General features: G+C 44.1%; 1 protein-coding gene across 1 annotated transcript in view; it reads right to left on the bottom strand.

Annotated features, from left to right (window-relative positions):
- Positions 1-8,811: 8,811 nt before the first annotated feature.
- The window catches only part of LOC112256798 (tetratricopeptide repeat protein 7B), a 122,148-nt gene continuing 104,752 nt past the window's right edge, over positions 8,812-26,207 (bottom strand). Inside the window, exons 19-20 of the mRNA XM_042325330.1 lie at positions 25,597-25,799; positions 8,812-10,339 (exon numbers count right to left, since the gene is read on the bottom strand). Coding sequence (XP_042181264.1) covers positions 10,118-10,339; positions 25,597-25,799 — 425 coding nt within the window. The 3' untranslated portion in view covers positions 8,812-10,117. The remainder of the gene's footprint in view (positions 10,340-25,596; positions 25,800-26,207) is intronic.

The raw sequence follows: 26,207 nt of genomic DNA, 5'->3' as shown, positions 1-26,207 counted from the left end.
GTGTGTGACGTCAGCACCGTCACACACAGCGTACTAATCCCCCGATGACAGAGGCAGCGGCCAACGGGGCCAGCTCCATGGGCCATGAACTCTGGGGGATCTATGGTCACTCACGAACACTCTCTCACACACACAGACCCAAACGCACGCACGCACACACACACAAACACACAGTGTTCCCAAACTAAGTGGTAGGCAGGGGATCGCCCTCCAAAAAAAGGAACTCAGTTCGGCTCTAAACTTACTCTTGAAAGTTGTAATAGTGGAACGCACATTAGGTACTGCATTATCAGTTCCTCATGTCATGTTAGTCATTGAATACCTTAGAGAGCTGTTTATAACTTATAAGAACTGTCCAGATCAACTAGCCCATATGCGCATATGCGTACACATGCGTACACATGCATATGCTCTAATCTAAACAAGGGGCAACACACATCAGCACCTAGCACACACAAACACTGCTCTGTGGTCAATAGGGCACAATATCTATTATCACCTAAAAGAAGAGGCTGCCAACTCAGGTGGACTTTTTCCAAACTAGATAACTGTAATTTACTGGTAATTAAGTTGGCCTAATAATTAACCTGGTTTTCATTTAACTTTCATTCTGAGAAAAGTATAGTTGTCCATCCGGGAGTGATGTTGCTAGGCAACCACTTTGTCAAATATCTCAGAAAGCAGCACTTAAGGGAGGTGAGAGAGAGAGAGAGTGAGAGAGAAAGAAAAGAGAGAGAATGATAGAGAACGAAAGAGTGTATATATATATATATATATATATATATAGAGAGAGAGAGAGAGGGGTCTCTCATGGATACTCCTGGTTTTGCAGCTAGCTGCTCTGAGAAGCCCAGATAGAAAAGGTCTATTAATACTTGGCTCAGCTCTATTCTTAGTTCACCTCTGGCTTCACACGGAGATTATATTAGAGCCTGGCTTTTATTCTCCCAAAACCCACAAACTGTCCATCTGTTGTTAGCTAGCTCCTCTCTCTCCACCATTTCACAGGCCACAAATCATAAAACACATTTTCTCTGTAGTCTATACTTTGATTGCTAAGTGTGTACTTTTATATTTCAATCTACATGCAATCGTCTAAATGCTTGTTTGTTTATATTTCATATTGGTTTTATCCATATCACTAACTAGGATAGGGACATTGTAATACCAGTATTGATGGCAATAGTGAAATGTTGAGGCATCAGTACAATACTGCTACACTACAGTGGTCCCAAGCCGAGATTATGCACATCGTACACATCCACATGCGCACACTCACGCACGCACGCGCACACACACACACCGTTCTGGCCATTGAGACATTTACTCAAAGGCAGTATGGGGTTCACAGGAGAGAACATACTGATCAAAAATTCCCTTTCAACACAGTTATGGGATCTGAACTGTAGGCTATCAGTGACACACAGTACTAGCACTGCTATGGCTGAGCTCTCTCACACACCATCTGCTCCTCATGAAGATAAACTGTACAAGGCCATTTGCCTGTTGAACCATTTTGTGAAGACGGTTAATATTACAAGGCCAAGACGATGCCCCTTTGATTGTCACTCAATTACAGTACATACTGTAGGGAGCTTTATAACCAAAGAAAAGAGAAGAGAGAACAAGAAGAGAGAGGGAGAAGAGAGAACAAGAAGAGAGGGAGAAGAGAGAACAAGAAGAGAGAGAGAAGAAAGAACAAGAGAGCGGGAGAAGAGAGAACAAGAAGAAAGGGAGAAGAGAGAGGGAGAAGAGAGAAGAAGAGAGAACAAGAAGAGAGAGAGAAGAAAGAACAAGAGAGCGGGAGAAGAGAGAACAAGAAGAGAGAGGGAGAAGAGAGAACAAGAAGAAAGGGAGAAGAGAGAGGGAGAAGAGAGAACAAGAAGAAAGGGAGAAGAGAGAGGGAGAAGAGAGAGGAAGAGAGAACAAGAAGAAAGGGAGAAGAGAGAGGGAGATGAGAGAAGAAGAAGAGGATGAAGAGAGAACAAGAAGAAAGGGAGAAGAGAGAGGGAGAAGAGAGAGGGAGAAGAGAGGGAGAAGAGAGAGGGAGAAGAGAGAGGAAGAGAGAACAAGAAGAAAGGGAGAAGAGAGAGGGAGAAGAGAGAAACAAGAAGAGAGGGAGAAGAGAGGGAGAAGAGAGAACAAGAAGAGAGAGGGAGAAGAGAGAACAAGAAGAGGGGGAGAAGAAAGAACAAGAAGAGAGAGGGAGAAGAGAGAACAAGAAGAAAGGGAGAAGAGAGAGGGAGAAGAGAGAACAAGAAGAGAGAGGGAGAAGAGAGAACAAGAAGAGAGAACAAGAAGAGAGGGAGAAGAGAGAACAAGAAGAGAGACATGGAGAGAACAATGAGAGAACAAGAACAAGAAGAAAGGAGAAGAGAGAGAAGAGAGAGGGAGAAGAGAGGGAGAAGAGAGAGGGAGAAGAGAGAGGGAGAAGAGAGGGAGAAGAGAGAGGAGAGAGAGAACAAGAAGAAAGGGAAAGAAGAAAGGGAACAAGAGAGAGGGAGAAGAGAGAACAAGAAGAGAGGGAGAAGAGAGAGGGAGAAGAGAGAGGAAGAAGAGAGGGAGAAGAGAGGGAGAAGAAGAGAGGGAGAAGAGAGAACAAGAAGAGAGGGAGAAGAGAGAACAAGAAGAGAGAGGGAGAAGAGAGAACAAGAAGAGAGGGAGAAGAGAGAACAAGAAGAGAGGGAGAAGAGAGAACAAGAAGAAAGGAAGAAGAGAGAGGGAGAAGAGAGAACAAGAAGAGAGAGGGAGAAGAGAGAACAAGAAGAGAGAACAAGAAGAGAGGGAGAAGAGAGAACAAGAAGAGAGCGGGAGAAGAGAGAACAAGAAGAAAGGAAGAAGAGAGAGGGAGAAGAGAGAACAAGAAGAGAGAGGGAGAAGAGAGAACAAGAAGAGAGAGGGAGAAGAGAGAACAAGAAGAGAGGGAGAAGAGAGAACAAGAAGAAAGGGAGAAGAGAGAACAAGAAGAGAAGGAGAAGAGAGAACAAGAAGAAAGGAAGAAGAGAGAGGGAGAAGAGAGAACAAGAAGAGAGAGGGAGAAGAGAGAACAAGAAGAGAGAGGGAGAAGAGAGAACAAGAAGAGAGCGGGAGAAGAGAGAGGGAGAAGAGAGAACAAGAAGAGAGGGAGAAGAGAGAACAAGAAGAGAGGGAGAAAAGAGAACAAGAAGAGAAGGAGAAGGGAGAACAAGAAGAAAGGAAGAAGAGAGAGGGAGAAGAGTGAACAAGAAGAGAGAGGGAGAAGAGAGAACAAGAAGAGAGAGGGAGAAGAGAGAACAAGAAGAGAGGGAGAAGAGAGAACAAGAAGAGAGAGGGAGAAGAGAGAACAAGAAGAGAGGGAGAAGAGAGAACAAGAAGAGAGAGGGAGAAAAGAAAGGGAGAAGAGAGAACAAGAAGAGAGAGGGAGAAAAGAAAGGGAAAAGAGAGAGGGAGAAAAGAAAGGGAGAAGAGAGGGGCCTCTGTGGGAATATTTTAGCAGCTTGAAGATTGACTCCATAATTGTGTCAGGACATTGATCATGTTTAATTTAGTGAAGCCTGTAGGCAACGCTCTCTGTTGGTAAACACACACACAGACAGCAAATCAATTACTTTGACGCCCTTCACAAGGACATCACTTGTTTCGACAGACAGGATCTCAATGTCTTTATTACAGCTTGACACAGAACATCACCATAAAACGTAAAGTAGCTTCTCGTACACTAGATAAAAGCTCTTGATGTAAGACAGCCTACTGTCAGTGTCAAGGGCAGGTTTAGCTTTTGTGTGATCAAATCTAGTTTATTTTCAGCAGCCAGGATGTGTTGTTGCTGTGATCTAACCATTAGTGTGTTTATGAGGGGGTAGTAGAAACAGAAACAGACGGCCATGGAGTGATCACGAGACAGCTGCCAAGTCCCGCGAGCTGCCCACTCCCTATCTCAGGGTGCTGCTGGCACCTCCAACACAGCACCAACCCCTGCCAAAACATACTAGACCCCTCCAGTCCCTCTCTCCATGCAGAGCTGGTCCTCTGAGATCACCAACAAGCAAACAGAGGAGGACCAATGTGGAGGAGCGGTGGTGGTGAGTTGCTCCATACATACAGATGGGAATTCCCAAGATGGTACACATACAGAGCACACCATCTCAAGGCCCTGGTGCACACAAACACCCATAAATCACTATGATGTGTAGCTCTAACATTCCACAAACATCACATGATGAGAGAGTATTCAGAGACATATATGTGTGTGCGTGTGCTTGCATGCATATGTTGTGCATGCGTGAGTGTGTGTAATTGGCTGTGTGGCTGGACGAGACCGCCATTACGCATTAGCGCTGGTCCAGCAGATTGGCAGGCAGGGAGGGAGGCGGACAGTGGCTGCTGACAGAAACAGATGAGCTAAGCAGAAGTGATGTGGACTGGACTGCAGTGTGGGAAGAGTAGGGGTGTGTGTGTGTTGCGGGTCTGGGGTTCAGGGGGGAGGAGAAGTGTAAGGTTGAAGGGTCACTCCCCATCCCTAGCAGCAGTGACCTGTGGGGGTAGGAGGTGGTGAGCATTAGGGGTGGGCACTGCAGCAGAGCCTCTCATTCTGTCCGTCTCTCTCTTTTCCCTAACCTCTCCCCTCTCCCTGTCACTCTCTCTCCTTCCCTGTGTGTTTCTAGGTTGTTACTTCAGCCTAAACCCAAGGTCACTAGCCAATGGGCACACCACGTCACTACTCTTAGTTCCTCCTTTCCTTCTTAGAGAGAAACGAACAGATGATAAAACAGGAGTGTCCAGCTCAACCACAATTGCTTGTGTGAGTCTTCCTCATACCAGCCAGACTACAGCTGATGAGGGAACTATGAGAGACAGAGAGACAAAGAGAGAGAGAGCTAGCCAGCTCTGAACTGAACTGCTTCCAACCCTGGTATGTGGGGGAAAAGGTTGAGGACATTAGGAGGGGCGGAGTGTAGTGAGGACTGAGCATTGCTGTGACAGACAGGGACATGGGTGTTTCTTCTCACCTAGCAAGACCAGCCTGTGAGGAGAGGACAGAATGGTACAAAATGTCCTGTCTGTATGGTTTAGGCTCCTGCTGTCTTTTTATTTTACCTTTATTTAACTAGGCAAGTCAGTTAAGAACAAATTCTTACTTTCAATGACGGCCTAGGAACAGTGCCTGTTCAGGGGCAGAATGACAGATTTGTACCTTGTCAGCTCGGGGATTTGAACTTGCGGTTACTAGTCCAACGCTCTAACCACTACGCTACCCTGCCGCCCCTTGAGCCAGACAACTGATTCTATTTCAGAGTGTGAGTTGAGCTGTGAAGTGACTGGTTTTGAAGTCACAGGTGATTCAGGGCAGACAGGAGTGTTGCACTTCTCCGTGTGTGTATGTGTGTGTCAGCGTCTCAGATTTCAGCAAACAGCCCGGCAGTGGGGTCTCCCAGAGGCCTTGGCGCTGTAATAACGCTGCTGTTCTCACCGTCACCACAGCTCTCGCTCTCTTACAATGTTTTTAATAACCTGCTCAATCACTTCTATAAATGTTCAATTACAGAACACAGCCCCGTCATTCCCCTGGAGATTTACCACATGGCTCGCGCCGTATAGCCGAGTCGAGCATGGCGGGGAACTCTAATTTTGTTCAAGGCAGGGCTGTTGTGCATTAAATGATCCCCTTCCCTCCCTCTCCTCCTTTCTCCTGTCAGCCCTTCTTTTTATAACCCTCCCTAGTTCATTTATTTTCCTCCTCTGTTGTTGTTTTCTGAAGGTGATTCCCCTTCTTCTCCCTCACTCATTTTAATATGTTTGAGTTTTGAACTCCTGGAATGCCTTCATCAATGTTTGTTGTTCTTTTTAACGACTTAGAACAAGGTGCAGACAGACAGACAGACAGACAGACAGACAGACAGACAGACAGACAGACAGACAGACAGACAGACAGACAGGCAGGCAGGCAGGCAGGCAGGCAGGCAGGCAGGCACACACACACACACACACACACACACACACACACACACACACACACACACACACACACACACACACACACACACACACACAGCAACAAGGCAGAGAGACCCGGAACTCATCCAATATTCATGAATGGCGATGAAGCTTCTCTTCTTGAGATGAAAAAGTAGAAGAGAAAAAATAAGGGGAAATTAAAGGAGAGGGAAGACAAGAAACTCACCCTGCAGTCATCATCTAACACTATCCCATTCTGGACTGACTGAGTTTTCCAGGCAGCTCTCATCTTTCTAGTAGAGAACAGATTACAGAAATGCTGCCACTATATCTCCCTAGTCTTCTTATTCCAGCACCACAGCACAACACTGAAGCCCTGGAAATGTCTTGCATCGCTAGATGTTACTGTATCAATTGAAACGAGTGGTGTAGTGCTCTCTGATGCATTTCAAATGGCAAGGCATTCTGATACATACCTGTGTCTCTGACACATACCTAATCACATTACACTGGATTTATTCCAATCACTTTTTATTGACATCATTATACAGTTTGTCCAGTTGTTTCATACAGGGTTGTGTGCTATAGGCCCAGACAGACAGGCTCTGTCTCAATGCTGCCTTGGTTGGACCATATTAAACCAGAGGCCTGTGGCATACTGGCCATTCACAAAGGGACATGCCATGCAGGCTCCTATTGCAGTTGCTAGGTAGATTCTGCATTCAGAGAGGTTCTACAGCAGACTAAAACCATGTATATATGACCCTATATCTGAACTGGAACAGTCACATCCTCTCCACTTTTATTTCAAGTACAACCTACTCAAAGAAAATGTATGTTGCATCTCAGCAATGTCATTCACTGTAAAATATCATTTAAACATCTAAAATAATAAACATCTCATAATTCAGCCAGTCAGAAATAATAATAACAATAATAATCATTTGCACTTGTAATCATAGATAATGTGAAAAACAAAAAAACGATATTCTTCTTCTCTGACTTGGACAGAAAGAACACAGAAATAGACAAAACATGAAGTGTTTCAGAATCACTGTTTTTGTCTTTCACGTTATTGAGCTTGTGACTAACTAACTGATCTAAGGTTACAGTGACTGAAATAATAACCACATCTGATGACGTTTAGAGAAGCTCATTTCAAACATACAGCAGGATCATCCGTTTTTGCACTGTTGCACATTGGGATGCAGAGTAAAAGAAAGAGAACACAACCACACAACAAGTGTGTGTGTAACTCCTCCCACACTCAGAGTGTGGGATATCATGTCAACTATAGTTTCACCATAAAATATACATCTTTCAAGTGATAGTGCCATTCTTTAACTGGTTTTCATCATGAGCAAATAACCACTAGCCTTCAAAGCACGCAAATGTACAAACTCACATACAAACAAGCATATATACAGTTGAAGTCGGAAGTTTACATACACTTAGGTTGGAGTCATTAAAACAAATGTTTCAACCACTCCACAAATTTCTTGTTAACCAACAATAGTGTTGGCAAGTCAGTTAGGACATCAACTTTGTGCATGACAAGTCATTTTTACAACAATTGTTTACAGATCATTTCACTTATAATTTGTATTATAAGTGAAATCACAATTCCAGTGGGTCAGAAGTTTACATACACAAAGTTGACTGTGCCTTTAAACAGCTTGGAAAATCCCAGAAAATTATGTCATGGCTTTAGAAGCTTCTGATAGGCTAATTGACATCATTTGAGTCAATTGGAGGTGTACCTGTGGATGTATTTCAAGGCCTACCTTCAAACTCAGTGCCTCTTTGCTTGACATCATCGGAAAATCAAAAGAAATCACCTAAGACCTCAGAAAAAAAATTGTAGACCTCCACAAGTCTGGTTCATCCTTGGGAGCAATTTACAAACGCCTGAATGTACCACATTGATCTGTACAAACAATAGTACACAAGTATAAACACCATGGGATCACACAGCCGTCATACCGCTCAGGAAGGAGATGCGTTCTGTCTCCTAGAGATGAATGTACTTTGGTGCGAAAAGTGCAAATCAATCCCAGAACAATGGCAAAGGACCTTGTGAAGATGCTGGAGGAAACAGGTACAAAAGTATCTATATCCACAGTAAAACAAGTCCTATATCGGCATATCCCGAAAGGCCAATCAGCAAGGAAGAAGCCACTGCTCCAAAACCGCCATTAAAAAGCCAGACTACGGTTTCAACTGCACATGGGGACAAAGATCGTACTTTTTGGAGTCCTCTGGTCTGATGAAACAAAAATAGAACTGTTTGGCCATAATGACCATCATTATGTTTGGAGGAAAAGGGGGGAGGCTTGCAAGCCAGAGAACACCATCCCAACTGTGAAGCACGGGGGTGGCAGCATCATGTTGTGGGGGTGCTTTGCTGCAGGAGGGACTGGTGCACTTCACAAACTAGATGGCATCATGAGGTAGGAAAATGATGTGGATATATTGAAGCAACATCTCAAGACATCAGTCAGGAAGTTAAAGCTTGGTTGCAAATGGGTCTTCCAAATGGACAATGACACCAAGCATACTTCCAAAGTTGTGACAAAATGGCTTAAAGACAAGGTATTGGAGTGGCCATCACAAAGTCCTGACCTCAATCCCATAGAAAATTTGTGGGAAGAACTGGAAAAGCGTGTGCAAGCAAGGAGGCCTACAAACCAGCTCTGTCAGGAGGAATGGGCCAAAATTTACCCAACTTATTGTGGAAGGTTACCCTAAATGTTTGACCCAAGTTAAACATTTAAAGACAATGCTACCAAATGTTAATTGAGTGTATGTAAACTTCTGGCCCACTGGGAATGTGATGAAAGAAATAAAAGCTGAAATAAGTCATTCTCTCTACTATTATTCTGACATGTCAAATTCTTAAAATAAAGTGGTGATCCTGACTAAATAATACAGGGAATTGTAACTAGGATTAAATGTCAGGAATTGTGAAAAACTGAGTTTAAATGTATTTGCTAAGGTGTATGTAAACGTCTGACTTCAACTGTATACACAATTGTGCACAGACACATTGGAGTTGAAAGCTAGGACAGGGTGGGGGGTCTGGTAATGGCAAGCACCACAGTGGCCAGCCATTGTCCACTGCTCAGCACAACATTGTCTATGTCATCTGCAATGCAAACCTCTGCAACTCTGTCTGTCTGAAAAACACCTCTGCTCTGTCCCTCTCCTCTCCCATCAATCAACCGCTAGAGAAAAGACAGAGACCAGTGAGTGACCCACCTGTACGGCCAACTCTCTCTCTCTCTCTACCCTGACGTCCTTTCACTTCTGTTCTCGCAACACAACACGGTGGAGAAAGTCACCAGTAACTGCCTGGTAGTGGCTAGAAATGCTCGGGTTACTACAGCTGACTTCATTGTTAGGATCATGGGAAAAAATAGTGCTGCAGCCTTGAGCTTAGATCTGATTTCCACCATGTAGATATGATAAAGGCAGGAGTGCAGGAGTCACAGTCAAGAACAGCAAGGGATTGTGGGATACGATACGGTGGTCACAGCAGAGACTAGGGGGTGGGGACAGCACAGTGGTGTTGGCATGGCAACAACAGTTGTTGTACATTATTGGACCAAATAGAGAGCTCTGTTCTGTCAGTTGGGTGTGTCCATTGGGCAGTCCCTCCCTCTCTCCAGCTCATCTAGCTCGGCATATGACTGGGTTCAAGAGGAGAGGGGTGGTTGTCTGATCATATGGGGTGAAAGAGCTGAGTGCAAGGCATCATAGGGTTGTGGTGGTGCTGGTTCTGACAGCAGAGAGGCCTGAAGCAGGAGGTGGTAGGTAAGAGGAAGGTTGTTGGCACCCTCGCCCTGGGGGGGTAGAGCTGCTTGGTCAGTCGGTGTGGGTGAGGAGTGTATATATATTTATATTTGTGTGTGGCTGATGGATATATGTACAGTATGTGTGTGTTCTTCAATCCACACCAGCATACTACTCAGAAAGACGCAATGTATTGGGCATGAATTCTAAGTGGAATGCTAGAAGGGACACTGGAATGTATCGTGTGTTTGTTTTGTGAGGCATATATCCCAGGTAGGTCAGTGTCTGGCTAGTGTATATACAGTGTGTGTGTGTTTATACGTATATGTGTAGGTGTGTGCATGCGTGCACGTGTATGTGTGTGTGCGTATGTGTCCGTCTCCCTCCCAGGTCAGAGTTGTCGTGGTATGATGGTGAAGGGCAAAATGGGGCTGGAGGCCTCTAGCTCCAGGGCGGTGAGGAAACACTCTGTAGCCGCGCCACCGTGGCCCTGAGCCTGTAGCACCTCCCCCAGGCTGTTCCACACATCGTGGGCCGTGGAGTTCACCTGCACCGCGTCCCGAAGGATCTTCTCTGCCAGGCTGTAACGCTGCAGCTGGTGCAGGATCAGACCCTAGCATAGAGAGAGAGAGAGAGAGAGAGCGGGGAAAAGAGAGAGAGAGATTGAGTGAGAGCAATGTCCGAGGAAGATATTTTGAATCGTAGACAGAGAGCCAGTAGGAGAAGACAGAGGGAGAGGGTGAGGGAGGGGCCGAGAGAGCTTATGTCAATCCTTCAAAAAAGCAAACAGTATGAATCAGACTGTAGAAAGAGGGACAGACATACAAACAGTACATACAGTACATACATACAGTACATACATACACACATACAGTACATACACACATACAGTACATACAGTACATACAGTACATACATACAGTACATACATACATGCATACAGTACATACATACATACATACATACATACATACATACATACATACATACATACATAGATACATACAGTACATACATACATACAGTACATACATACATACAGTACATACATACAGTACATACATACATACATACAGTACATACATACATACATACAGTACATACAGTACATACATACATACATACATACAGTACATACAGTACATACATACATACATACAGTACATACATACATACATACATACATACATACATACATACATACATACAGTACATACATACATACATACATACATACATACATACATACATACATACAGTACATACATACATACATACAGTACATTCATACAGTACATACATACATACATACATACATACATACATACATACATACATACATACATACATACATACATACATACATACATATATATACACATACATACATACATACATACATACATACATACATACATACATATATATACACATACATACATACATACATACATACATACATACATACATACATACATACATACATACATACATACATACATACATACAGTACATACATACATACAGTACATACAGTACATACATACAGTACATACATACAGTACATACATACATACATACATACATACATACATACATACATACATACATACATACATACATACATACATACATACATACAGTACATACATACATACATACATACATACATACATACATACATACATACATACATACATATATATACATACATACATACATACATACATACATACATACATACAGTACATACATACCTTACAGTACATACAGTACATACATACATACAGTGCATACAGTACATACATACAGTACATACATATATACATACATACAGTACATGCATATATACATACATGCAGTACATACATGCATATATACATACATACAGTACATTCATACAGTACATACATATATACATATATACATACATACATACATACATACATACATACATACATACATACATACATACAGTACATACATACATACATACATACATACATACATACAGTACATACAGTACATACATACAGTACATTCATACAGTACATACATACATACATACATACATACATACATACATACATACATACATACATACATACATACATACATACATATATATACACATACATACATACATACATACATACATACATACATACATACATATATATACACATACATACATACATACATACATACATACATACATACATACATACATACATACATACATACATACATACAGTACATACATACCTTACAGTACATACAGTACATACATACAGTACATTCATACAGTACATACATACATACATACATACATACATACATACATACAGTACATACATACATACATACATACATACATACATACATACATACATACATACATACATACATACATACATACATATATATACACATACATACATACATACATACATACATACAGTACATACATACACAGTACATACAGTACATATATATATATATATATATATATATATATATATACATACATACAGTGCATACAGTACATACATACAGTACATACATATATACATACATACAGTACATACATATATACATACATACAGTACATACATGCATATATACATACATGCAGTACATACATGCATATATACATACATACAGTACATTCATACAGTACATACATATATACATATATACATACATACATACATACATACATACATACAGTACATACATACATACATACATACAGTACATACAGTACATACATACAGTACATTCATACAGTACATACATACATACATACATACATACATACATACATACATACATACATACATACATACATACATACATATATATACACATACATACATACATACATACATACATACATACATATATATACACATACATACATACATACATACATACATACATACATACATACATACATACATACATACATACATACATACAGTACATACATACCTTACAGTACATACAGTACATACATACAGTACATTCATACAGTACATACATACATACATACATACATACATACATACATACATACATACAGTACATACATACATACATACATACATACATACATACATACATACATACATACATACATACATACATACATATATATACACATACATACATACATACATACATACATACATACATACATACATACATACATACATACATACATACATACATACATACATACATACAGTACATACATACCTTACAGTACATACAGTACATATATATATATATATATATATATATATATACATACATACAGTGCATACAGTACATACATACAGTACATACATATATACATACATACAGTACATACATATATACATACATACAGTACATACATGCATATATACATACATACAGTACATACATGCATATATACATACATACAGTACATTCATACAGTACATACATATATACATATATACATACATACATACATACATACATACATACATACATACATACATACATACATACATACATACATACATACATACAGTACATACATACAGTACATTCATACAGTACATACATATATACATACATACTGTTAAACAGCCACCACTAACATTGAGATGCCTATCCACTCAACTCCAGCCACTTTAATAATGGAAAAATGTATTGAAAAATGTATCACTAGCCACTTTAAACAATGCCACTTAATATAATGTTTACATACCCTACATTACTCATCTCATATGTATATACTGTACTCTATACCATCTATATGTAATACACGTATCACTAGCCACTTTAAACAATGCCACTTTTATATGTTTACATACCCTACATTACTCATCTCATATGTATATACTGTACTCGATACCATCTACTGCATCTTGCCTATGCCTATATCACTCATTCATATATCTTTATGTACATATTCTTCATCCCTTTACACTTTTGTGTATAAGGTAGTTGTTGTGAAATTGATAGGTTAGATTACTTGTTGGTTATTACTGCACTGTCGGAACTAGAAGCACAAGCATTTCGCTACACTCCCATTAACATCTGCTAACCATGTGTATGTGACAAATACAATTTGATTTGATTTGATTTGAAACATACAATATCGTTGAAAAGTTTGGGGTGACTTAGAAATGTCCTTGTTTTTGAAAGAAAAGCACATTTTTTTGTCCATTAAAATAACATCAAATTGATCAGAAATACAGTGTAGACATTGTTAATGTTGTAAATGACTATTGTAGCTGGAAACTGATGCTTTTTTATGTAATATCTACATAGGCCCATTATCAGCAACCATCACTCCTGTGTTCAAATGGCACGTTGTGTTAGCTAATCCAAGTTTGTAATTTTAAAAGGCTAAGTGATCATTAGAAAATCCTTTTGCAATTATATGAGCACAGCTGAAAACTGTTGTTCTGATTAAAGAAGCAATATTTCTGGCCTTCTTTAGACTAGTTCAGTATCTGGAGCATCAGCATTTGTGGGTTCGATTACAGGCTCAAAATGGCCAGAAACAAAGGACATTCTTCTGAAACACGTCAGTCTATTCTTGTTCTGAGAAATGAAGACTATTCCATGTGAGAAATTGCCAAGAAACTTAAGATCTCGTACAACGCTGTGTACTACTCCCTTCACAGAACAGCGCAAACTGGCCTTAACCAGAATAGAAAGAGGAGTGGGAGGCCCCGGTGCACAACTGAGCAAGAGGACAAGTACATTAAAGTGTCTAGTTTGAGGAACAGATGAGGACTTGTGACTTGTGAGGTGTCTGTTTCTCAAACTAGACACTCTAATGGACTTGTATAGTCCCTAGCGCAAGGTGCACCTGTGTAATGATTATGCTGTTTAATCAGATTCTTGATATGCCACACCTGTCAGGTGAATGGATTATCTTGGAAAAGGAGAAATGGTCACTAACAGGGACATAAACAAATTTGTGCATATGAAACATTTCTGGGATCTTTTATTTCAGTTCATGAAACATGGGACCAACACTTTACATGTTGTGTTTATATTTTTGCTCAGTGTATTTGCACATTGCTAAAACACTTTGCATAGCTGATAATATAACACTTGAAATGTCTTTATCTTTTTGAAACCTTTTTGAGTAAAATATTTACAGTTCAATTCATATAGTTTTTTGTTGATGTTGTTTAGTGTCTTCTCACTTTTGTTTATTATTTCATTTGCAATGTGAACACGTTTCCCATGCCAATAAACCTTTGAATTGAATTGAGAGAGTGAGAGACCGAGACAAACAGAGATGGAGACAAACCGAGAGAAAGAGAGAGAGAGAGAAAGAGAGAAAGAGAGAAAGACAAACTAAGAGAGAGAGAGAGAGAGAGAGAGAGAGATAGACCAGTCAGCACAGTTAGGGGCCAGGGAGAGCCCTCTTCTGTCTGGGGTAAGGGTCCCACCCTGTGCTTCTGACCCTTCCACAGTGCTCTGAACGATTGACAGAAAGACAGACGGAGGGGTGTGTGGCCCCCTTGCTCCCCCGTCCCCAGAGCTGACCTGCTGTTGATGACATGTGACAAGCCTGCTTATTACTGAGACCAAAGAGACAGACATCAGAATAAAATCAAAAATCAAAAGCTCAGATACAGCAGAACTGACACAAAGTGATGTGTGGCTGTGGCCCCGGCTGCAGCATGCTACTGTGAGCTGCTACGATGCTTAAATACCCAAAAGTGTGTGTGTAAAGGAAAGCAGGACTGGCCTTTCACTGCAACCAGAGACAGACAGACAGACAGACAGACCGGCAGGGTTACTTTGAGGTGCATAAAGGTTAGACCTACACTCTGATTCATACTGTTGGTTTTCTCTAATGTTTGAGAAAGGGTTTCAACAATGTATTTACAGTAGAGGAGCAATATAGACAAACTGCTCCATGGGAGCAAGCCACGTTTTACACTGCTTAGCCATGCAGCCAGTGTGCATATTCATATAAGTATCAGCTTTCACTCAATGATTACTTGATCCTGTATGCATTATTTGACTAGCTGGTGGATATTGCAGGTAGTCTGTCTGATACCTAACTCTGGCTGACACCCCTGGGACACGCCACAAGAAGAGATGGAGAAAGATATATGGAGAGAGAAGGACAGAGAGACTATAGAAGGATGAGTCACACTACTATGAGAGAGAAAGAGAGGGGCAACATACAGAAGTAGGAGCAGGAGAAGTCTGGGTCCTGCCCTTGGTGCATTAACAACAACTCCATTCAAGGGGACCAGGAAAGAGAAGTGAGAGAGGGAGACCATAAAGAAAGCAGTAGAAGTCCTTGCCCCATTACCTGCTACATTAACGCCATTAAGAGTTTGCTGCTACTGCTGCTTTGTAGTTTTTATTACAAAGGAGACACTTTGGGGATGACAAGGCATTAAGCCAAATTAGAAACTAAATTATGGAAATTGTAAGTGGAAGCTTGTGATTGGTTGGTGGTGAATACAGCATGGTAAACTGACTAATGGAAGAAACCCAAAACAACCCATCACGTTCTGCTGTGTTAGCACAACAAGCAGGGGAATTTCCTATCGTTTTTTTAACTCCTACTCCAACACACACACACACACAAACTGACACACACAGCTTGGAGGAAAGGTGAAAGGGTTAGAGGTCCTTTAACCAATTGGGATTATAGACGCTACAGTAAGGTTGGTTGATGTACAGTGGGGCAAAAAAGTATTTAGTCAGCCACCAATTGTGCAAGTTCTCCCACTTAAAAATATGAGAGAGGCCTGTAATTTTCATCATAGGTACACTTCAACTATGACAGACAAAATTAGGGAAAAAAATCCAGAAAATCACATTGTAGGATTTTTAATTAATTTATTTGCAAATTATGGTGGAAAATAAGTATTTGGTCACCTACAAACAAGCAAGATTTCTGGCTCTCACAGACCTGTAACTTCTTCTTTAAGAGGCTCCTCTGTCCTCCACTCGTTACCTGTATTAATGGCACCTGTTTGAACTTGTTATCATACTTGCATACTATTGTTTGTACAGATGAACGTGGTACCTTCGGGCATTTGAAAATTGCTCCCAAGGATGAACCAGACTTGTGGAGGTTTACAATTTTTTTTCTGAGGTCTTGGCTGATTTCTTTTGATTTCACATGATGTCAAGCAAAGAGGCACTGAGTTTGAAGGTTGGCCTTGAAATACATCCACAGGTACACCTCCAATTGACTCAAATGATGTCAATTAGCCTATCAGAAGCTTCTAAAGCCATGGCATAATTTTCTGGAATTTTCCAAGCTGTTTAAAGGCACAGTCAACTTAGTGTATGTAAACTTCTGACCCACTGAAATTGTGATACAGTGAATTATAAGATAAATAATCTGTCTGTAAACAATTGTTGGAAAAATTACTTGTGTCATGCACAAAGTAGATGTTCTAAGCAACTTGCCAAAACTATAGTTTAGTTTGAACAAGTTGAACAAGAAATTTGTGGAGTGGTTGAATAACGAGTTTTAATGACTCCAACCTAAGTGTATGTAAACTTCCGACAACTGTATATGCAAATTGGTCCTCCACCTATACAACAACATACAGCAGGACTAAGACTATACCTTGTTTAAGCAGGGGTCATACAGACATTGGCAAGTCAAATTCAAGGACTTTCAGGGACTTTTTCAAGCACTTAATTGTTATTTTCAAGGACCTCAATGTTGTTCAAGGACGTCAGTGTAATTGTACATATACTGTAGGGCCTAATATAGACTAATATATTCCAAACCCTGGTCCTCCAGTACCCCCAACAGTACACAAACCCTGGTCCTCCAGTATCCCCAACAGTACACAAACCCTGGTCCTCCAGTACCCCCAACAGTACACCAACCCTGGTCCTCCAGTACCCCCAACAGTACACCAACCCTGGTCCTCCAGTACCCCAACAGTACACAAACCCTGGTCCTCCAGTACCCCCAACAGTACACCAACCCTGGTCCTCCAGTACCCCCAACAGTACACCAACCCTGGTCCTCCAGTACCCCAACAGTACACAAACCCTGGTCCTCCAGTACCCCAACAGTACACCAACCTTGGTCCTCCAGTACCCCCAACAGTAAACAAAACCTGGTCCTCCAGTATCCCCAACAGTACACAAACCCTGGTCCTCCAGTACCCCAACAGTACACAAACCCTGGTCCTCCAGTACCCCCAACAGTACACCAACCCTGGTCCTCCAGTACCCCCAACAGTACACCAACCCTGGTCCTCCATTATCCCCAACAGTACACAAACCCTGGTCCTCCAGTACCCCCAACAGTACACAAACCCTGGTCCTCCAGTACCCCAACAGTACACAAACCCTGGTCCTCCAGTACCCCCAACAGTACACAAACCCTGGTCCTCCAGTACCCCAACAGTACACAAACCCTGGTCCTCCAGTACCCCCAACAGTACATAAACCCTGGTCCTCCAGTACCCCCAACCGTACACCAACCTTGGTCCTCCAGTACCCCCAACAGTACACCAACACTGGTCCTCCAGTACCCCAACAGTACACAAACCCTGGTCCACCAGTACCCAAACAGTACACCAACCTTGGTCCTCCAGTACCCCCAACAGTAAACAAAACCTGGTCCTCCAGTACCCCCAACAGTACACAAACCCTGGTCCTCCAGTATCCCCAACAGTACACAAACCCTGGTCCTCCAGTACCCCCAACAGTACACCAACCCTGGTCCTCCAGTACCCCCAACAGTACACAAACCCTGGTCCTCCAGTATCCCCAACAGTACACAAACCCTGGTCCTCCAGTACCCCCAACAGTACACCAACCCTGGTCCTCCAGTACCCCCAACAGTACACCAACCCTGGTCCTCCAGTACCCCAACAGTACACAAACCCTGGTCCTCCAGTACCCCCAACAGTACACCAACCCTGGTCCTCCAGTACCCCCAACAGTACACCAACCCTGGTCCTCCAGTACCCCAACAGTACACAAACCCTGGTCCTCCAGTACCCCAACAGTACACCAACCTTGGTCCTCCAGTACCCCCAACAGTAAACAAAACCTGGTCCTCCAGTATCCCCAACAGTACACAAACCCTGGTCCTCCAGTACCCCAACAGTACACAAACCCTGGTCCTCCAGTACCCCCAACAGTACACCAACCCTGGTCCTCCAGTACCCCCAACAGTACACCAACCCTGGTCCTCCATTATCCCCAACAGTACACAAACCCTGGTCCTCCAGTACCCCCAACAGTACACAAACCCTGGTCCTCCAGTACCCCAACAGTACACAAACCCTGGTCCTCCAGTACCCCCAACAGTACACAAACCCTGGTCCTCCAGTACCCCAACAGTACACAAACCCTGGTCCTCCAGTACCCCCAACAGTACATAAACCCTGGTCCTCCAGTACCCCCAACCGTACACCAACCTTGGTCCTCCAGTACCCCCAACAGTACACCAACACTGGTCCTCCAGTACCCCAACAGTACACAAACCCTGGTCCACCAGTACCCAAACAGTACACCAACCTTGGTCCTCCAGTACCCCCAACAGTAAACAAAACCTGGTCCTCCAGTACCCCCAACAGTACACAAACCCTGGTCCTCCAGTATCCCCAACAGTACACAAACCCTGGTCCTCCAGTACCCCCAACAGTACACCAACCCTGGTCCTCCAGTACCCCCAACAGTACACCAACCCTGGTCCTCCAGTACCCCAACAGTACACAAACCCTGGTCCTCCAGTACCCCCAACAGTACACAAACCCTGGTCCTCCAGTACCCCCAACAGTACACCAACCCTGGTCCTCCAGTACCCCCAACAGTACACCAACCCTGGTCCTCCAGTACCCCAACAGTACACAAACCCTGGTCCTCCAGTACCCCAACAGTACACCAACCTTGGTCCTCCAGTACCCCCAACAGTAAACAAAACCTGGTCCTCCAGTACCCCCAACAGTACACAAACCCTGGTCCTCCAGTATCCCCAACAGTACACAAACCCTGGTCCTCCAGTACCCCCAACAGTACACCAACCCTGGTCCTCCAGTACCCCCAACAGTGCACCAACCTTGGTCCTCCAGTACCCCCAACAGTACACAAACCCTGGTCCTCCAGTACCCCAGGAGTACACAAACCCTGGTCCTCCAGTACCCCCAACAGTACATAAACCCTGGTCCTCCAGTACCCCCAACCGTACACCAACCTTGGTCCTCCAGTACCCCCAACAGTACACCAACCCTGGTCCTCCAGTACCCCAACAGTACACAAACCCTGGTCCACCAGTACCCAAACAGTACACCAACCTTGGTCCTCCAGTACCCCCAACAGTAAACAAAACCTGGTCCTCCAGTACCCCCAACAGTACACAAACCCTGGTCCTCCAGTATCCCCAACAGTACACAAACCCTGGTCCTCCAGTACCCCCAACAGTACACCAACCCTGGTCCTCCAGTACCCCCAACAGTACACCAACCTTGGTCCTCCAGTACCCCCAACAGTACACAAACCCTGGTCCTCCAGTACCCCAACAGTACACCAACCTTGGTCCTCCAGTACCCCCAACAGTACACCAACCCTGGTCCTCCAGTATCCCCAACAGTACACAAACCCTGGTCCTTCAGTACCCCAACAGTACACCAACCCTGGTCCTCCAGTACCCCCAACAGTACACCAACCTTGGTCCTCCAGTACCCCCAACAGTACACAAACCCTGGTCCTCCAGTACCCCCAACAGTACACCAAACCTGGTCCTCCAGTACCCCAACAGTACACAAACCCTGGTCCACCAGTACCCAAACAGTACACCAACCTTGGTCCTCCAGTACCCCCAACAGTAAACAAAACCTGGTCCTCCAGTACCCCCAACAGTACACAAACCCTGGTCCTCCAGTATCCCCAACAGTACACAAACCCTGGTCCTCCAGTACCCCCAACAGTACACCAACCCTGGTCCTCCAGTACCCCCAACAGTACACCAACCTTGGTCCTCCAGTACCCCCAACAGTACACAAACCCTGGTCAACAGTACACAAACCCTGGTCCTCCAGTACCCCCAACAGTACACAAACCCTGGTCCTCCAGTACCCCAACAGTACACAAACCCTGGTCCACCAGTACCCAAACAGTACACCAACCTGGTCCTCCAGTACCCCCAACAGTACACAAACCCTGGTCCTCCAGTACCCCCAACAGTACACCAACCCTGGTCCTCCAGTACCCCAACAGTACACCAACCTTGGTCCTCCAGTACCCCCAACAGTACACAAACCCTGGTCCTCCAGTACCCCAACAGTACACAAACCCTGGTCCTCCAGTACCCCCAACAGTACATAAACCCTGGTCCTCCAGTACCCCCAACAGTACACCAACCCTGGTCCTCCAGTACCCCCAACCGTACACCAACCTTGGTCCTCCAGTACCCCCAACAGTACACCAACCCTGGTCCTCCAGTACCCCAACAGTACACAAACCCTGGTCCACCAGTACCCAAACAGTACACCAACCTTGGTCCTCCAGTACCCCCAACAGTAAACAAAACCTGGTCCTCCAGTACCCCCAACAGTACACAAACCCTGGTCCTCCAGTATCCCCAACAGTACACAAACCCTGGTCCTCCAGTACCCCCAACAGTACACCAACCCTGGTCCTCCAGTACCCCCAACAGTACACCAACCTTGGTCCTCCAGTACCCCCAACAGTACACAAACCCTGGTCCTCCAGTACCCCCAACAGTACCCCAACCCTGGTCCTCCAGTACCCCAACAGTACACAAACCCTGGTCCACCAGTACCCAAACAGTACACCAACCTTGGTCCTCCAGTACCCCCAACAGTAAACAAAACCTGGTCCTCCAGTACCCCCAACAGTACACAAACCCTGGTCCTCCAGTATCCCCAACAGTACACAAACCCTGGTCCTCCAGTACCCCCAACAGTACACCAACCCTGGTCCTCCAGTACCCCCAACAGTACACCAACCTTGGTCCTCCAGTACCCCCAACAGTACACAAACCCTGGTCCTCCAGTACCCCAACAGTACACCAACCTTGGTCCTCCAGTACCCCAAACAGTAAACAAAACCTGGTCCTCCAGTACCCCCAACAGTACACAAACCCTGGTCCTCCAGTACCCCCAACAGTACATAAACCCTGGTCCTCCAGTACCCCCAACAGTACACCAACCCTGGTCCTCCAGTACCCCCAACCGTACACCAACCTTGGTCCTCCAGTACCCCCAACAGTACACCAACCCTGGTCCTCCAGTACCCCAACAGTACACAAACCCTGGTCCACCAGTACCCAAACAGTACACCAACCTTGGTCCTCCAGTACCCCCAACAGTACACAAACCCTGGTCCTCCAGTACCCCCAACAGTACACCAACCCTGGTCCTCCAGTACCCCCAACAGTACACCAACCTTGGTCCTCCAGTACCCCCAACAGTACACCAACCCTGGTCCTCCAGTACCCCAACAGTACACAAACCCTGGTCCACCAGTACCCAAACAGTACACCAACCTTGGTCCTCCAGTACCCCCAGTAAACAAAACCTGGTCCTCCAGTACCCCCAACAGTACACAAACCCTGGTCCTCCAGTATCCCCAACAGTACACAAACCCTGGTCCTCCAGTACCCCCAACAGTACACCAACCCTGGTCCTCCAGTACCCCCAACAGTACACCAACCTTGGTCCTCCAGTACCCCCAACAGTACACAAACCCTGGTCCTCCAGTACCCCCAACAGTACACCAACCCTGGTCCTCCAGTACCCCAACAGTACACAAACCCTGGTCCTCCAGTACCCAAACAGTACACCAACCTTGGTCCTCCAGTACCCCCAACAGTAAACAAACCTGGTCCTCCAGTACCCCCAACAGTACACAAACCCTGGTCCTCCAGTACCCCAACAGTACACAAACCCTGGTCCTCCAGTACCCCAACAGTACACAACAGTAACAGTACACAACCCTGGTCCTCCAGTACCCCCAACAGTACACCAACCTTGGTCCTCCAGTACCCCCAACAGTACACAAACCCTGGTCCTCCAGTACCCCAACAGTACACAAACCCTGGTCCTCCAGTACCCCCAACAGTACATAAACCCTGGTCCTCCAGTACCCCCAACAGTACACCAACCTTGGTCCTCCAGTACCCCAAACAGTACACCAACCCTGGTCCTCCAGTACCCCCAACAGTACACCAACCCTGGTCCTCCAGTACCCCAACAGTACATCAACCTTGGTCCTCCAGTACCCCCAACAGTAAACAAAACCTGGTCCTCCAGTATCCCCAACAGTACACCAACCATGGTCCTCCAGTACCCCCAACAGTTCACAAACCCTGGTCCTCCAGTACCCCCAACAGAACACATTGTCGTTGTAGCCCTGTACAAACACACCTCATTTAACTCATTGAGGGCTTGATGATTATTTGAGAAGTTGTATCCGATATGCTTGTCCAGGGTTACAATGAAAATGTGTACTGTTGGGGGTACTCGAGGACCAGGGTCAAAAAATGTGGACTTGCCTGACTAAATAAATTAGATGCATGCATGGTGATTTTTCTGTAGCCTATGTGGCCAAAGCAGGCACACATAATAAAGCAATCTCACCATTGCACTTTTTATAGTGAGAAAGTGACCAAAAACCAGGATCATTTTGTAATGAAAGGATTTGTATGGAACGCCAAGTTGAAGCCAGCATTAGCCAGTATGTTGTCATTCTCATAAGAACCATGAGTGGTTTTACCACAACAGAGTATCGCAACTCCCTTCAATTGAAGCAGTGGGAAACAAACGAAAGTGGCCACATCTCTCATAAAAACAGATTTTAAAAATGTTTTGCACCCTAAAAACATTGTACAATCATTCACACAACTGGACCGTTTTTGTGGTTTGGGAACATATATTTTGTGATGTCCCAACAATGTTTTGGCAACATTTCTTTAGACAGTGATTTGGTGATTCCCGGAATGGAAAAGCTTGGGTACTGCTGCTGTAGTACCTGCGGCCCCATTGATGGTCGCTAGCTAGCTGGGTTTAATGTGGTAGGTAGGATTGCAGGCTAGGCATGGAACCAACCACCACTTGACAGATATGGTTGCAGTGGTATCAGTTGAGAGCTGTTGGCTCCAGCAGTGGAGTCAAATGTTTTAGGTTTTTGGGACCAGACCAGTGGTTTGATGCCGTTGAAGTGGTGTCAGTTCTTTGATGCCGTTGTACTAGATGGGACGATAAACCGAAAATGATCCACACCGATCACTTATCGCAGGCATTTTGCTGGTATCGTTCATTACGATAAGTAGCTTATACTAGAGAATTGTGAAGTTTGAAATTAAATACGTTTGCTAATATGGGTGACTGTGCTTCTACACCGGCATTGCTTGCTGTTTGGGGTTTTAGGCTGGGTTTCTGTACAGCACTTTGTGACATCAGCTGATGTAAGAAGGGCTTTATAAATACATTTGATTGATTGTTAGTAGGATAATTGATGGCTACAAACATCAAATTAGTTTTAGTAGTTTGAAGGATCATTTTAAAAAGATGTGTTGCACGTTAATGTTAGAAGCTTATAATGTTCCGGCACAGTCAGAAGAGGACTGGCCACCCGTCAGAGCCTGGTTCCTCTCTAGGTGTCACGGGTTTCTTCCTGGGAAGGAGAGGAGGACCAAAATGCAGCGCGGTAATTGTCCATGGTTTTCAATGAGAAAAACTGAACATGAACACATAACCAAAGTGAAAACCTGAAACCAGTCCTGTGTGGCACAAACACTAACACAGGAAACAACCACCCACAAAACCCAACACAAAACAGGCTACCTAAATATGGTTCCCAATCAGAGACAATGACTAACACCTGCCTCTGATTGAGAACCATATCAGGCCCAAACACAGAAACAGACAAACTAGACACACAACATAGAATGCCCACTCAGATCACACCCTGACCAAACAAAACATAGAAACATACAAAGCAAACTATGGTCAGGGTGTGACACTAGGTTTCTTCTTAGGTTCTGGCCTTTCTAGGGAGTTTTTCCTAACCACCGTGCTTCTACATCTGCATTGCTTGCTGTTTGGGGTTTTAGGCTGGGTTTCTGTACAGCACTTTGTGACATCGGCTGATGTAAAAAGGGCTTTATAAATACATGTGATTGATTGATATAAACTTAAAGTTCTATTTATCGCTATCCATCAATTCAGGCAATTTATCACAATATGATTGTTTGTCCATATATTTGTCCATATAACCTAGCTTTACGCTGTGTAAGTTATTAGATGTAGCTAGCACTATTTCTACTGAGAAGGTACCGACGACACAACACACTGGCAGCAGCAGTAGCAGTCAGCAAACTCTTTAATGGTGTTAATGCAGCAGGTAATGGGGCAAGGACTTCTACTGCTTTCTTTATGGTCTCCCTCTCTCACTTCTCTTTCCAGGTCCATGGAGGTTTACACTGTTACAATAAGCTTCCCCTCTTTGTCTGCACCACTTCACTATATGACCTGAGACTCCCTCTATGGGAGCTATGGGACTGTGAGGCAGTGATCTATTAAAGTTGAGTCCAAAGGCCATAGAATTCGAGTCCAAGTTCAAGTCTGAGTCCTTTATACTGTAGTCCCAAGTCCAGTCTGAGTCCTTTATACTGTAGTCCCAAGTCCAGTCTGAGTCCTTTATACTGTTTGCTGTTGTAGCTAATTTGCTGTTGTAGCTAACATGTTGAATTATGCAAAGGAAGAAGACTTTCTGAGTCCAAGTTCAAGTGACTGCTGGTCGATTTGGTGTCGAGTCATGAGTCAGGACTCACCAAGTCTATGAATGGTCTTGATGTGGGTGGGGCTGATGGAGAGAGATAGATAGAACAGAGGAGAGACTCACCAGTCTCTGCATGGTCTTGACGTGGGTGGGGCTGATGGAGAGGGCCTCCTCATACCAGCGTTTGGCCTCGTCCACATTACCCCGCAGCTCAGCCACCTGGCCCCGCGTGAACAGCACGTTGTGAGACATGGGGAACAGGTTGGCAGCCTCCTGTGTACAGGCCGTAGCCTCCGGAGGCTTTCCCATGCCAATGTACACCTCCGCTAGAAAGAGGGAGCAGAGTAGAGAGAGTACAGAGAGAGTAGAGAGAGAGTAGAGGTAGAGAGAGAGTAGAGAGAGAGTGAAGAGAGAGTAGAGAGAGAAGAAAGAGAGTAGAGAGAGTAGAAAGAGAGAGTAGAGAGAGAGTAAAGAGAGAGTAAAGCGGTAGAGAGAGAGAGTATAGAGGTAAAGAGAGAGAGTTAGAGAGAGTAGATAGAGAGAGTAGATAGAGAGGTAAAGAGTAGAGGTAGAGAGAGAGTAGAGGGAGAGAGTAGAGAGGTAGAGAGGGAGAGGAGAGAGGTAGAAAGAGTAGAGGTAGAGAGTAGAGAGAGTAGAGAGAGAGTAGAGATAGAGAGAGAGAGTAGAGAGGTAGAGAGAGAGAGTAGAGAGGTGGAGAGAGAGTTAGAGAGAGT

This window comes from Oncorhynchus tshawytscha, linkage group LG08 (assembly GCF_018296145.1).
Source record: "Oncorhynchus tshawytscha isolate Ot180627B linkage group LG08, Otsh_v2.0, whole genome shotgun sequence".
Taxonomy (NCBI): domain Eukaryota; kingdom Metazoa; phylum Chordata; class Actinopteri; order Salmoniformes; family Salmonidae; genus Oncorhynchus; species Oncorhynchus tshawytscha.
This window is presented reverse-complemented; position numbering and strand designations above follow the sequence as displayed.